At 43.2% G+C, this 14,788-nt stretch overlaps 1 protein-coding gene across 1 annotated transcript in view; it reads right to left on the reverse strand.

The window, feature by feature from the left end:
* DHTKD1 (dehydrogenase E1 and transketolase domain containing 1) overlaps positions 1-14,788 on the reverse strand; it is a gene marked incomplete at its 5' end in the record, with an annotated part of 40,281 nt that overhangs the window by 4,774 nt on the left and 20,719 nt on the right. The window contains 4 exons of the mRNA XM_004712632.4: positions 544-626; positions 1,645-1,809; positions 10,517-10,623; positions 12,286-12,436. Coding sequence (XP_004712689.3) covers positions 544-626; positions 1,645-1,809; positions 10,517-10,623; positions 12,286-12,436 — 506 coding nt within the window. The remainder of the gene's footprint in view (positions 1-543; positions 627-1,644; positions 1,810-10,516; positions 10,624-12,285; positions 12,437-14,788) is intronic.

Raw genomic sequence — 14,788 nt, forward strand, 5'->3', positions numbered from 1 at the left:
ACACACACACAAATCAGCAATAACTGAGATTAAAGCTGTACACACACACACATACCAGTTCATGTCTACTTGGAACCTCGGGATGGGAATGTATTGGGAAACGGGGTCTTTGCAGATACAGTTAGTTACGACTAGGCTGGAGCTAAACTCCAGTGTCTGAGGTCCTTTTCAGGAAGCCAGGTGAAGACACACGGGGAGAAAAACCATACGGTGATAGAAGCAGAGACTGGGGTGATACATCTATAAGACAAAGAACATCAAGGACCACTGTCAACCATCAGCCATTAGGGGAGAGGCAAGGGACAGATTCTCCCTCAAAGCCTCCGAAGAAACCAGCTCTACTACTCCAGAACTGTAACAGATACATCGCTGTTGTTTTAAACCCCCCAGATTGTGATATTTCATTACAGCAGCCCTAGGAAAGGAATACATCCGTGTAGAGGAGATTTTGCTCACTTTGGATTATGTCACATGAACTAATTTTACACTATTTAAGATTCCACAGCATGTAGAGCATGAAAACAGTGATATGCATCAAATTACTTTTTTGGATCCACAGATGAATCGCCAATGACTGTTCTGAATGTAGTTCCTGGTGCCATTTCTTCAAGAGCTGACACCGCTGCCTAAAAGGGAGGAAGTCACACATTGATCAAACAATGGATATAACCTAAAGACACGTTTATTGATTAGATCTTTACCAAAAACTAGAGTAAAAATTCTAACTTAGCACACTAATAAACAGTATTTTTTTATTTAGATAGTCTATACAAGTTATTTCTGTGAGGACATACAAGGTTGGATTTCATGGCTGGTGAATCCAGTTCATGTGTTTGGTTGGTGGCTGGAGTCCACCTAGAGGCATCTTAGAGCTAGGGTTGAAGGAAGAAGGGCAAGCCTCGGGTGACAAATGAGAAGCCGGGTCAAAAATCCCTGATGTCTATATTTCCCAGAAATAATTCATAGTGACGTACTCTGACCTGGACCTTGACTATTGCTACCTCGGAATACCTGTGCCACAGGGACCCCATCTGGAAAAAGGGAGCAAAAGGGATTGCATTAACTTTTCTTGGATGTCCTACGATGCCCCTTGGCTCAAGAAGCCATGCTGAAACAGTTGTTTCCAGGAGCAGTGGAGAGCGAGCGTAAGCACCAACACCAACGAACTACCCCCACGGGTGGAAGAACTTGAGTGGGTTTCCTCCACGCTGACTCCCAGGGCTGGGGCTAGGGGTGACTTCGGCGCACAGCAGGATGCCAGGAGCGAGAGCTGCATGGCCTTCATGACAAGAGAAACTTAGAGCTAGCTCTATGTCCAATTGCACTTGAAATGCTCAAAAAAAAATATTAAAATATATTAAAAACTGTTAAGGCCAATTAAACCCCCCCCAAATGTGTTTCTGCAATTAAGAAATATAATTACATACACAAAACCCAAATGAACTAAACGAACAGCCATTGAGTCGACACCGACTCATAGCAACTCTAGAGGGACTAGAACTGCCCCTGTGGGTTTCCAAGACTATGCATTTTTACACAAGTACGAAGCTTCATTTTCCTCCCAATTATATACACCTGATAAGGGAAGATATAACAATAAAACCACAAGACATGAACAGCTGGCAAGCCGGCTTTTCTACTTACAGGGAACCTGAGTAACATCTTGGGAGAAGCAACAATGAGGGGTTTTCTGAAATTCCGGACCATCTGTCTTCTAAGTAAATGGAAATACTGTGCAGGAGTAGTTGGGTGCACCACAAACATGTTCACTGTGTCTCCATCCACTCCCTCTTCTGCACTGTCACACATCTGGAAGAAACATTTTAAACTTTCAGATCATCAACAAGGAGGCTTCTAAAAGCTCATGGAAAAAATGAGATTAAAACACAATGGACTTTTTCCATGAACTTTTTCAAGACCCTTCATCATTACAGTATGCTACTCAAAGGGGAAAATACAGATTCTCAGTTGATAATAGAAGATCTTTCTCTCGCAACATAGGGGATCCAGGACAGATAAGCCCCCAGGACCAATAAGAGGAGTATTGAAATTAGGAGGGTAAGGGAAGGCTTGGGGGGATGGGGATTAAGAGGGAACCAATCACAATGATCGACATATGGCCCCCTCCCAGGGGGACGGACAACAGAAAAGTAGGTGAAGGGAGACAGTGGTCGGTGTAAGACATGAAAAAATATATATATAAATTATTAAGGGTTCATGGGGGAGGGAGGGGGAAATGAGGCTCTCACATAAAAAAATGTCTTGAAAGGGATGATGGCAACATATGTACAGATCCATACAATCGATATATGTATGGATTTAAGAGCTATGAGACCACAATAAAATAAAAATTTTTTAAAAGATCTTTCTCTTCAGCAGAGAACAATACCAGAAGTTAAATTTACCACCCGCAGACTGTGGTCCAAAAGAGAGCCCTGACAGAGCTCCCCTGTGCCCAAGACTGTGTCAGCAAACACGCGGGTCCCAGACGTGGCTGTGTGCAGACATCGTCTGGAAAGCCTTTGAAAAGAACTCCATAGGACTCTGGATTTAGACGGCAGAAGAAAACACGCTCAGCACCTGTCTCAGCACCTCAGTCTCCTCATGAAGTGAGCGCAAGCGGTGCTGTTGCTTTTTAAGTGAAGAAAGAAAAAATCGAAAGTAGCCAAACGACCCCAGACCAAAGTTTGACAACTTGAGAGCAAGGGAACTGATCTCAGAGGAGCTGGTGGAGCAGCTTTGTGCGGCCCGGCTCCCCGTCCTCCTCCAGAAGAGAGGAAAGAGAGGGAAAGGACACCATCCTGGGCATCTTTACGGACGACCTCCACTTGGAGAGAGGGCGTGCGCTGGTACCCTGGGAGAAAACAGGCAAAATCTCCCAGAGTAGCAGCTCCTTCAGATCTCAGTAGAGGCGAGCAGGGCTCCTTAGGGTCCTGCTGAGGAAGGGGACAGCTGCCCGTGAAGTGAGACACATGGGACTCGGGAAGTGGGCCTCTTGTACCTGGTCATTACAGGCGTTTCAGAAGTGAGGACGGAGGACAGTTCAGCCCAGCAAAGCTCTCTGTTCCCACCTCCAAGTCCAAAGACTCCAGCTGACACTCAACTGTGGATCCAAGAGGGTAAATTGGCATCCACTGGGAATGACACTGAAAGACATCTCCCCGACCCTGTCAGAGTTCTTGACCGAGCGACTCCAAATAACCAGAGACAAGAGGAAGAGGAATGATGTACCAACCCAGTAAATATCATTCAACCCAAATAACTTTCGGAAAAGAAAGGGACACCACATGCCAAGAGGCAGATGGTGTTAAAGAAAGCACAACAGAATGAGATGAGAGCAGAGCGCAATGCCAAGGAAACACAGTGGGAACCCACATGTGCCATTACAGAGCCAACAATGAGAAAACCGAGGAACAGAGGCGAGGGGGCTAAAAACAAACGGCACGGACACAGCGTGAGATAAACACAGAGCAGAGGAACTGCGCAAGCACGTATAAGCAGCAAAGACTCTTGTAAGCACTTTACATATCTTCGTTCTTGTACATGGCTAAAAATAAAACTCGGAATGGTATAAAGCGTTTGAGATCATCCCAGTGGAAGAAGGTTAAACGATAAAAAATAAAACCAGGAAACACGTAAATGGCAATTATCATTCTAAACAGTGTACATATGCTGACTATTGTTTTTAAACAGGTTTTAAATACGTATATATGGTTTTTTTGCATATTCTTCACATATCATAGTTTAATCTTTACCCCAATCAATGTTAGAACATTTCTTGCTCGTTGCTGTAGCTCCCCGTTTCCCTATACCCTCCCCTGCCATGCCCCTGGGAGTTATTAACCCAGTTACTGTCGCTAAAGTTCTCTCTATTCTGGATTTCAGATCCCGGAAATCATACAAAAGACAACTAGGAGGCAAACAAACAGGGAGAGAAAAAAACAACAGCAATGACTAGACAAAACATAGAAAAACCTCAAGGAAAACGAAAGCATAAAGTATTAACAACTGCAAAAGGGGCCTAAGGGGAGATTACATTTTAGCATAACTACATCTACCATAATCAACTTAGCCAGTAGGCAACACAATGATAAAGGAGAAAGGATTGACGTTGTCAAGGATTTCACCTTGCTTGGATTCACAATCAATGCTTATGGAAGCACCAATCAATAGATCACAGATGGCAGTGCATCGGGTAAAACTGATCCACTATGGTCTTGAACACCTACGGCGCAGTTCTGCCCTGTCATGTAGGATTACAGGGGGTTGGAATTGACTCGTTAGCAAGGGGTTTGTTTGGGGGGTTAAGATATTTACCTAGGAGTGGGACTGCTAGGTCATAGGGTTGTTCTATTTCAGTTTGTTTTTTAGTGCACTGTTGTCTTCTATAGTACGATTCTTTTATAGTCCCACCATCAGTGTGAAGGGGTTCCAGTTTTTCAGATCCTCAGCAACACCTGTTTCTGTCTTTGCTATACTTTGGTTTATTTAGCTATCATAAGACAGTCTCTCAGTGTAGTTTTGACCTGCATGATAATGAACACCTTTTTATTCTGTTGGCTGTTTGGATGTCCTGTTTCATGTTCATGTCCTTTGCCCATTTTGATTGAGTTGTCTTTTTGTTGTTTAGTTGTTAAAGCTTTCTATGGATTTCAGAGATTAGATTCTTATCAGATAAATGATTTCTATAGATTTTCCCCAGACTGTAAGTTGTCCATTTGGTTTTTAAATAAGGTCTTCAGGTGAGACATTTCGAGATAAATCTCTCTCTCTCCCTTTCTCTCCTACCCTCCCTCTCTCCATCCATATCTAGCTAGCTAGCTACCAAGTAAGAGAGAGCCCTGTGGCATACTGGGTTATGCATTAGGTTGCTAACCACAAGGCTAGAAGTTTGAAACTGCCAGCTGCTCCAAGCAAGAAAGGTGAGGCTTTCTACTTCTGTAAAGATTTACAGTCTGGAAAGCCATGGGGGCAGTTCTGTTCTGTCCTGTCCTACTGGGTTACAACAAGTTGAAATTGACTTCATAGCAAGGGGTTGGGGGTGGGGGGAATACATATATATTTTCCCCATAAAATATAAGCATATATATATTCCAAAACTTATATATATAAAGGCTTCATTTGTTTTTCTTCTCTGGAGTACCAGCCTAAGGCAGTTTTGTGTATGGTATGGGATATAGGTCCTGTTTCATATTTCATCAGGTGGCTATCCACTTTTGCCAGCATTTATGAAAGAGAATGTTTTCGTTCCACTGAGTAGACTTTGACCCTTTGTTGAAAATCCGTTGGAGAGAAATAGCTGGTTTAGTTGGCAGTACTACTCCCTTGGTCTAAATGTCTATCTTTGAACCAATACCAGGCTGTTTTATGACTGTATAGTAAGTTTTGATATCACAGAGAATGAGGCCACCTGCTTAGTATTTGCAGCTTCTTGTATTTGCAGGCTTGGTTTTCTGTTCAGATCTGGGAAATTATCTTCGACTATCTCTTGGGAAAAAAAACATTTCTATATTTTTATTTTTAGCATTGTGCTCAGGAATTCCAAAAATTCCAATATTAGATTTCTTAATTGAATCCCTAGTTCCTTTTGAGTTGCTAGTTAATCTTTGTTTCCTTCTTATGAAACTTGATAATTTGGTTATTTTGTCCTCTAGTTTATTTATTTCATCTTCCATTTTTCGGGCTCTACTGCGGGATATTTCTCTTCCTTTGTCTGATTCAGATGTTTTATTCTTGAGTTCCACTTGAGTTTATTGAGTTCTCCTTGTTATTGTTGTTTTACTGTCTTCAATTTCCACAGTCTCTCATTTTCCACCCCTATTGGTTTCCAAATATCTGATAGTTTGTTTGCTTTCCGTGCTTCTTACTTTCTTTAAACATATTTATCAGCATGGTCTTAAATTATCAACTTTGAATTATTCAGGCCTCCATGCGAGAAATGACTCTTCATGTTTGCTTTCGACTGGTCCTTCTTCTTTTGTGACTTTTTGTGTTAAACTTGGACCATGTTGCTATCTTTGGGGTTGTTTTAATTCTAAGCTTTGTATACTTATTTTTGTGGGAAATTTTTCTGATAGGACACCCTGCTGGTGCAGAGACTAAGTGCCTAGATACCACCCTAAGGTTGAGGCCACCCACCCGCTGCTCTGCAGGACAAAGATAGAGCAACTCACATCCACAAACTCAAAGCCCTGGGAGCCCCAAGGCGCAGCTGCACACCCCCTCACAGGGCTGCTCTATAAATCAGAGTAGCAGCAGGTTTGGTGTCTTCTCTTGAGAGCACTAGAGGGCACTTTTTTCTTGTTTTGTTTTTGTCTTTTTTTTTTTTTCTTCCATGCGGACTCAGTTCTGGATGTTTGATTCTGAAATTCAATGCATTCACTGGAAGGGGGTTTTAACCACTTTTACACGCTAATTTAAGTGATGAGTTAAACTTTCCTGCTCTGAAGGTGGGGGTACTCTTTATGCTTTTATCTCATGGGTACCTGCACAGGTTCTCATCAGTCTGAAGTATTCCCTTCACCCTGCTGCCTGCTTAGTTCTCTGGTCCCCGATCATGTCCTTCTCCTTCCTCAGCCAGGTTCCACAGCACTCGCACACAGCACCATGGGCTCCCTCGGCCTCCACCCAACTGAGTAGCCTGCAAACGCCCACAACTAATTTGTACTGCATTAAAATGGGCATCCCCTCCTAGAAGGGTCACAAAGAAAGAAGGAGACAGCTAGGATGCAGCATAGCATCGATGTACATACAATATTCCTCTGGTTCTTTAATGCATCCCCCCTTCCCCCCACTATCATGACCCCAGTTCTACCTTACAATCCAGTAAGCCGGAGCATGTGCACTGGTACAGATAAGAGCTCTCGGCACATGGAATTCAGGACAGATAAACCCCCCAGGAACAGTAAAAGGAGTAGCAATACCACGAGGGTAGGGGTAAGGTGGGGGGAGAAGGGGGGGAAATGGGGAACTGACTACAATGATCAACGTATAACTCCCCACCTCCACCCTCTCCAGGGGGAGGAACAACAGAGGCATGGATGAAGGGACACAGTGGGCGGTGTAAGATATGAAAACAATAACTTATAATTTGAGGTGGAGACCCAAAGCCCTTTTGTAGGCCACTGGAGATCCCCTTGCAGAGGGGTCTTGGGGAGGAGACAAGTCAGTCAGGTGCGATGTAGCAACGATGAAAAATACAACTTTCATCTAGTTCCTAAATGCTTCCTCCCCCGCCTCCCACTATCATGATCCCAATTCTACCTTGCAAGTCTGCCTAGACCAGAGGATGTACACTGGTACACATAGGAACTGGAAACACAGGGAATCCAGGGTGGATGATCCCTTCAGGACCAGTGGTGTGAGTGGCGATACTGGGAACGTAGAGGGAGAGTGGGTTGGAAAGAGGGAACCAATTACAAGGATCTACATGTGACCTCCTCCCTGTGGGACGGACAGCAGAAAAGTGGGTGAAGGGAGACGTCGGACAGGGCAAGATATGACAAAATAATAATTTATAAATTATCAAGGGCTCATGAGGGAGGGGGGAGCGGGGAGGGAGGGGAAAAAATGAGGACCTGATGCCAGGGGCTTAAGTGGAGTGCAAATGTTTTGAGAATGATGAGGGCAATGAATGTACAAATGAGCTTTACACAATTGATGTATATGTATGGATTGTGATAAGAGTTGTATGAGCCCCCAATAAAATGATTTTTTTTAAAAATAATATAATTTATAAGGGGCTCCATGAGGGTGGGAGGGTGGGGGAGGGAAGGGACAAAGAGAAGCTGATATCAAGGGCTTAAACAGAAAGAAAATATTTTGAAAATGATGATGGCAACATATGTACAAATATGCTGGATACAATTGATGTGTGGATAGTTATAAGAACTGTAAGAGTCCCCAATAAATTTATTTATTAAATAAAAATAAATAAAATGGGTCAAAAAAAAAAGAAAGAAAATCAGGCTACAGCTTTCTCAGGTCAGCTTGTTTTATGCGTTCTTTGTTTGGGGTGATACCCAGCCCCATCTCACAACAGCCATGATGAACTAACACCCCAGCAAGAGTGCATAGGGCGTAGACCACCCCTGCCCCTCCCTTTCCCCACTTCTGGACTCACTCCAGTTCTCCAAAACCCCAACTACAGCCTGAAGCTCTGAGATCTCAGCCGTGCCTGGTTTCACTTGCTGTTCGGTGAGTTCACCCTCTTACTCAACCACTTCCCTTCAACATCTTGACCAAGAATCTCAAGGGAGTCCTTGGCGCAGCTAGACTGTTATTCCATAGTCCCCAAACGGACTCATTTCCCTTCTCTCCCAAATGTCGACTTCACATCTTTTAGACCCCCATTACCACTTTCTCCATCATCTCTCTCAGCTAACAACCTCAAGAATATTTCTTCAGGTTCCTAACACACTACTCATGTACTATCATCTGCACCTCCCAATTATTATCACAGACAAACTCACCATGTTCTTCTCTAAAACCGATCCATCCCTTTGTGCACTAATGCTATCCTATCCTGACCACTTAAGGACACCACTCCAGTTACACCATTCTACTCTCTCTCTCCTATATTACTTCTTTTTTCTTTTCTCTCTCTCGTTCTCTTCTGCATCTCTCCTATAGAAGCATGCTGTATATATATTTTTGTTTATCTCTAAGTTTAAAACAAAAACAAACAAATCTACGATCAAATGATTTTTGACATGGGTGCTAAGTCTATTCACTGCGTGGGGTGGGGTGGGGGTGGCTTTAATGATTGGTGTTGGGAATATTGGATTTCCACATGCAAACTAATGAAAGAGGATCCATGCCTCATACATACAGAAAAGCAAGTTGAAAATGGATTAAGGACATACAAAAATGTGAAAATAAATTCCTAAAATTGTTAAAGAAAATGGCAGGTGTAGCTTTTAGCAATTAAGTCATCTAATACAATAGCAAAAGCACTAACAGCAAAAAATAAAATTTAAAAATTGAACCTCATAAAAATGAAAAACTTTTGTTCATCACAATTTTGACCAGCCAAGAAAGTGAAAAGACAGGCTATGAACTAGGAGACCTCGTCTAGAGGCTATCTTATGACTATCTGATTAAAAATTAAAAATTTAATAACCTAAATATATAAAACATAAAACGTTTTTATTAATCAGTTTATTGGGGGCTCATAGGGCTCTTTTCAAAATACATCCGTACACCCATTGTCAAACACATTTGTACATTTGTTGCCATCGTCATTTTCAAAACATTTTCTTTCTGCTTGAGCCCTTGGTATCAGCTCCTCGTTTTATTCCCCTCCCCCGCCTCCCTCATGAACCTTTGATAATTTATAAATTTTTTTTTCATGTCTTATAGTGACCGATGTTTCTCTTCACCCACGTTTCTGTTGTCATCTCCCAGAGAGGAGGTTATATGTAGATCATTGTGATCGGTTTCACCTTTCTCCCCCACCTTCCTCTTCCCCTCCTGGTATGGCTACTCTCATTATTGGTCCTGAGGGGTTTATCTGTCCTGGATTCCCTGTGTTTCCAGCTCTTATGTGTGCCCATGTACATGGTCTGGTCTAGCCGGATTTGTAAGGTAGAATTGGGATCATGATAGTGGGCGGGGAGGAATAATTAAAGAACTAGAGGAAAGTTGTAAAAACATAAAACTTTTAACAACAAACGACAAAGAACCCAATCAAAGAAGGGGAGTTTGAAGATGCATTTAATCACAGAGGGCATTCAGATGTCCACCAAACATACCTTTTCTTAGCCATGAAGAGAGATGTAAATAAAAACCATAATAATACATCACTTTATCTTCATTAGGATGTCTTAGGTTAAAACAAGCAAGCAAACAAACACAACCTAGAAAATAACAAATGTTGGCAAGGATGTGGGGAAATGTGAACCCTTTTCACGTGAGTGGGGATGCTATCATGGTACAGGTCTTGTATAAAACAATGTGGCTGGCCCTCAAAAACTAACAATAGAACTACCCTCTGACTCAAAAATTCCACTCCTAAGTATTTACCAAACTACTTGAATGCAGAGACTCAGATACATGTGCACCAATGTTCATTGCAACACAATTCACAACAGTCCAAAGTTAGAGACGACCTAAAAGCCCACAACACATGAATGCAGAAGCAGAATGTGCTGAACAGCCAGTGAAGACTTGATACATGCTACGACGTCCACAGAGCCTGAAGACATTCCGCTGCGAGAAGGAAGTGAATCACAAAAGGAAAAGCACAACAACCAATGATCGCAGGTATTTCCATTGTTAAAAAAAAAAAGAAAAAGCACATTAATTCTGAAATCCATGTATTTCACTGGGCATAAAAATGAATATACCTATTTCCAAAGAATATTGATATTCTATCGGCTCTGTTTCATTCAAACATTATAATGTCTTACAATTTAAAGTACAGGTTAATTTATTTGCAGAAGAAAGTTCTGTATGTTTCAAGTACCTAGGGAGCAAGGAAAAAAACTTCTTGGAATCCAGATGGCATTCAACATACCTGCAGGAAACGTTCTATTCTACAGGATGAGTGGTCTGGGCCAGCGCCATCGTAGCCGTGTGGCAGGAGAATGACAATGCCACTCTGTAGGAGCCACTTGGCCTCTCCTAGAAAAATATGACAGACAGAATCAGAACACCAAAAATCGGGGACAAAGCCTGAGCTGCTTGACTTGTGAGACAAATGTTAATGAGCTGCCAGGGCCCCTAGAGCCACGTTCATGAGGGATACTTGTGAGCATTTGTCATGGATCCTCAGATTAGGGGCGGGATGTCAGATTTACAGGGTGGACGTCTCTGATGGCATGCATACTGAGTGTAAGCAAGTAAGGACCGATTCAAAGAGGAAAGTTCCAGCTTCTAGGACAGCACGTGGCCCTTTGATTTCACCTCAGACACAATTTTCACTGAGAACAGGTCGCTCTTAGGTGTCCTCATAGGGCAGTTTACATCATGGGCCACTGCCCTCCAACGAGGGCGGCAGAAGGGCCTTTGCACACATCAAAGTCCAGTCCAGTTAAGGCCCGTGTCCCTGACAACTGCAGCGTTCTAAAGAAGCACAGCCATGGGAAAGATCTCAAGTGCACCCCCAAGGTTACCAGCGGTGACACCCTGAAACGAAGATTAAGAGGCGGAGAGGAGATTTTGAATTTCACTTCATATCCTTTTCATTTTTACAACGGTGATAAAAACAGTCAGGCAAAAAGGCATGCTGCTTTATCATTTTCAGATCCCCAAGTGTCCCTGGAGTGAGGGAAGGTGGCTTTGAAGGTCACCTCCACTCCGAGGGACCTTCCGCACCGTGTTGTTCTTAGTCACCACTGAGCCGGTTTCAGCTCCCAGGGACGGGTCCTGCAGAGTAAGAAGGGCTACTCCATAGGGTTCCTGAGTTAGTTAATTGTGCCAGCCTGGCCAATAATCACATGTGGGGCTAATTGAAAGGCGGAGGATAAATGGGTGGTGAGCCTCACCTTTCTAGTTCTCGGGTCTCTTGTTTTGTGATGGTTGCACCGGGTGCAGCTGCCTTAGCAGTTCTCTGCTTCAGCTTGCAAGATTGACTTCCTACAAGACATCCCCAAGGAGAAGCCACATGGACCTATCCCGATGCAGCCCTGGGTGCTGGAGCAGCCGTGTGGAGACCCCTGCTAGTGCTGAGATGCTTGTTCGTTCATGGACTCAGCTTTCCTCCTGCAGTTGGCATCATTGCTTCTGTTTTGTGAGGTGGAGGACTTTGTGGACTGGTGTTGGGTTAATGGGTTAATGTTGGACTTGTGGGCTTGGGCAGCATTGGGTTGGGATGTTTTCGTGATGCACATTTTCTTTACATAAAACTCTCTCTTATACATGAGTTGCTGTGGATTTGTTTCTCCAAAGTACCCAGACTAACACAGTTCCCAAGAAGCAGATGGCCAGTCTCTTTGGAGATGCCTCTGGGTGGATTCAAACTGCCCATCTTCCAACAAGCAGACACACGCTTAATGGTTTGCATGATTCAGATGATAATTATTCAGTGACTGAGAAGTCAAATAGCCTAGGAAGTATCTCCAGCGTTTCCTACAGCTGCACACATTCCCCAGGTGGACAGGTGCCCGGCACAATGGAGCTGAGAGATGTCCTTCACAGCACCTTCTTGAACTGTCAGATAGTCCCCACACCCCACTGGATAACTCTCTGGAGCAGCAATCAGAAGTAGCCATGCCCCTATTATCTTAATTGTTCCCATGAGGCTGTTGCCCTGTATCTGTTACACACCCACAGGCTAATACCAACCTCCAGAGATGAACGTATCAAAAATGATCTGGGCGCCATTGAAGAAATCACCAAACTGAGCCTCCCAGAGCGGCAGTAACTTAGGGCTTTCAATACTCATGCCATATTCAAATCCCAGAACAGCTTCTTCCGACAGGGGGCTGTTACTGACCTAGGCCAAAGAGGTAGAAGAGAAACACTGTCATGCAAGGGAAGTGCTGGCCTGAGTCCGTGAAGGTAAAGATCGTGCGCATACAAACCTCTCAAAGGGGAGGGGAGCTGCAGAGGGAAGCAGCTTTTTCATTCACCGCCACACGCCTTTGAGAAAGGAGGTCTACTGCTGTCTACGTGTTGCATGTTGGGAAAAGTCGCAGCAAAGAGAGGAAAAGATAAAAGAGGTTGGAATATGGACATTAGAACTTTTCTTCAAGGACAAACACAATAAACTTTTCAGATGGCCCACTTTCGGAAATGAGACTGAAACTGAGTCTTACAAGTTTCCTATAAAATGTCGTACGACAAAGAAAGGGAGTGGTATGTGTTAAAAGGTTTACCTTGAAGTAGAAGCCATGAACCTAACATCATATTAGTGCAAAAAATCAAAAGAACGATCACGATCTGAGTTGGACTTAATGTGATGGCAGTGGGCATCATGATCTAAAAAGCAGGATGCAGATTGCAGTTCTGCGCTATCCCATGTCAGTGAGTAGCAACTGGGCTCTTAAAAGCTCACGAGCAGGCCACCTTCAGTGTAACTAGTACTCTCTCCTTCTCCAGAGGAAAGAAGGGTGATGAAAATCAACGGCACATGGAAATAATTAGTCCAGTGGATCAGTGAGCTGGCAACCATCCTCAGGCTGCATGATCCAGAGACCGGAAAAAACAGGTGGTGCCTGGCCACCCCTATCAGCTACTCTGAATGGGACCACGTTAGAAGATCCTGCATATAGTGGGAGAAAAAGATGGGACAAACCCCAAAATAATCAAAGAGATCAAGCTTGCTGACCAGACAGAGAGAGACTGGTGGAAGCCCCAAGACTGTTACCGCTCAGATAATAATACTCTTAAGATCTGTAACTGAACTCATCCCCGTGGCTCAATTTCCAGCCAAACACTAGTCAGGTTGATAATGGGAACCATAACACTAGTGTGACTGACACACAAACCTTAGAGTCATCCACAATAGGAGATCAAAAGGTCAGCATTTCCCCAAGGGCAAAGTTCGGAAGGATTAGGAAAGAAGAAGGTGTGGAAACAGGAAAGACACAGAGGAAGTGGGATAAGTGATATTACATGGAAGGGGCAGCAAGGAATGAAATGGAACATGTGCCTGAATTGTTAAAGGTAAAACTGATCATCTCTGTAAGCCTTCACCCAATTCAGAATAAAAAGTTGTTGTTTTTTAGTTACATCTATGAGGTATCTAAAAAGACATGATAATTAAATGCAACATCATTCTGAACTGGATTATAAGAGAACATGGTATCAGGTGCACCTTACTCCTCAAAGTAATAGCCTTGCTTTTCAACACTCTAAAGAGGTCTCGTCTTTTGATGTCTTAACTGCTGCTTTCAGGCAGTGACTGTGGAGCCAAGCAAGACAAAATTGTTGACGACTTCAGCCTTTTCTCCATTTATCACGATGTCACCTATTGGTCCAGTTGTGAGGACGTTGGTCTTGACATTGAGTTGCAATCCATATGAAAGGCTACAATCCTTGACCTTCATCAGCAAGTGCTTCAAGTCACTTTCAGCAAGCAAGCTTGTGTCATCTGCATATCTCAGGTTGTTAATAAACCTTCCTCCAATCCTGATTCCACATTCTCTTCATATAATCTAGCACCTCTGATGATTTCTCAGGATACAAATTGAATCACTATGATCAGCAGACACAACCCTGACACACACCTTTCCTAATTTTAAACCACGCAGTATTCCCTTGTTCTGTTAGCACAGCTGCCTCTTGATCCATGGACAAGTTCTTCATGAGCACAATGAAGTGTTCCGGAATTCCCATTCTTCTCAAGATGATCCACAGTTACTTATGGTCCACACATTCAAATGCCATGGCATAGCTATTAAAACACAAGTGCCTTGGCATACTCAAAAATCAAAGTGTCTTGGCCTAGTCAATAAAACACAAGAAAACATCTTTCTGGTAGTCTCTGTTTTGAGCCAAGATCCATCTGACATCAGCAAAGATATCCCTTGTTTCAAGTCCGCTTCTGAATCTGGCCTGAACCTCTGGCAGCTCCTGTCAAGGTACTGCTGCAACCGTTATGGATATTATGTGGCAGTAAAAAGAGAATTTGATATACCTACCATGGGGGACAATGTAACATCATTTGATCTCCCTTTTGACCCATTTTAAAACTGTTTCAGTTTTGTTGGTTGGTTTTTTTTGTTGTTGTTTTTTTAAGTGAAGGGGAAATACATGTGGATTAAGTCCCTAGTGAATCCCCTCTGACCATGGAACAGGGATGTGAACAGCCTTGCTGTGTTAGGTTAAAATTTAGCGCCCTATC

Source organism: Echinops telfairi, unplaced genomic scaffold (genome assembly GCF_000313985.2).
Source record: "Echinops telfairi isolate 266 unplaced genomic scaffold, ASM31398v2 ScPeMD7_7473;HRSCAF=8511, whole genome shotgun sequence".
NCBI lineage: Eukaryota > Metazoa > Chordata > Mammalia > Afrosoricida > Tenrecidae > Echinops > Echinops telfairi.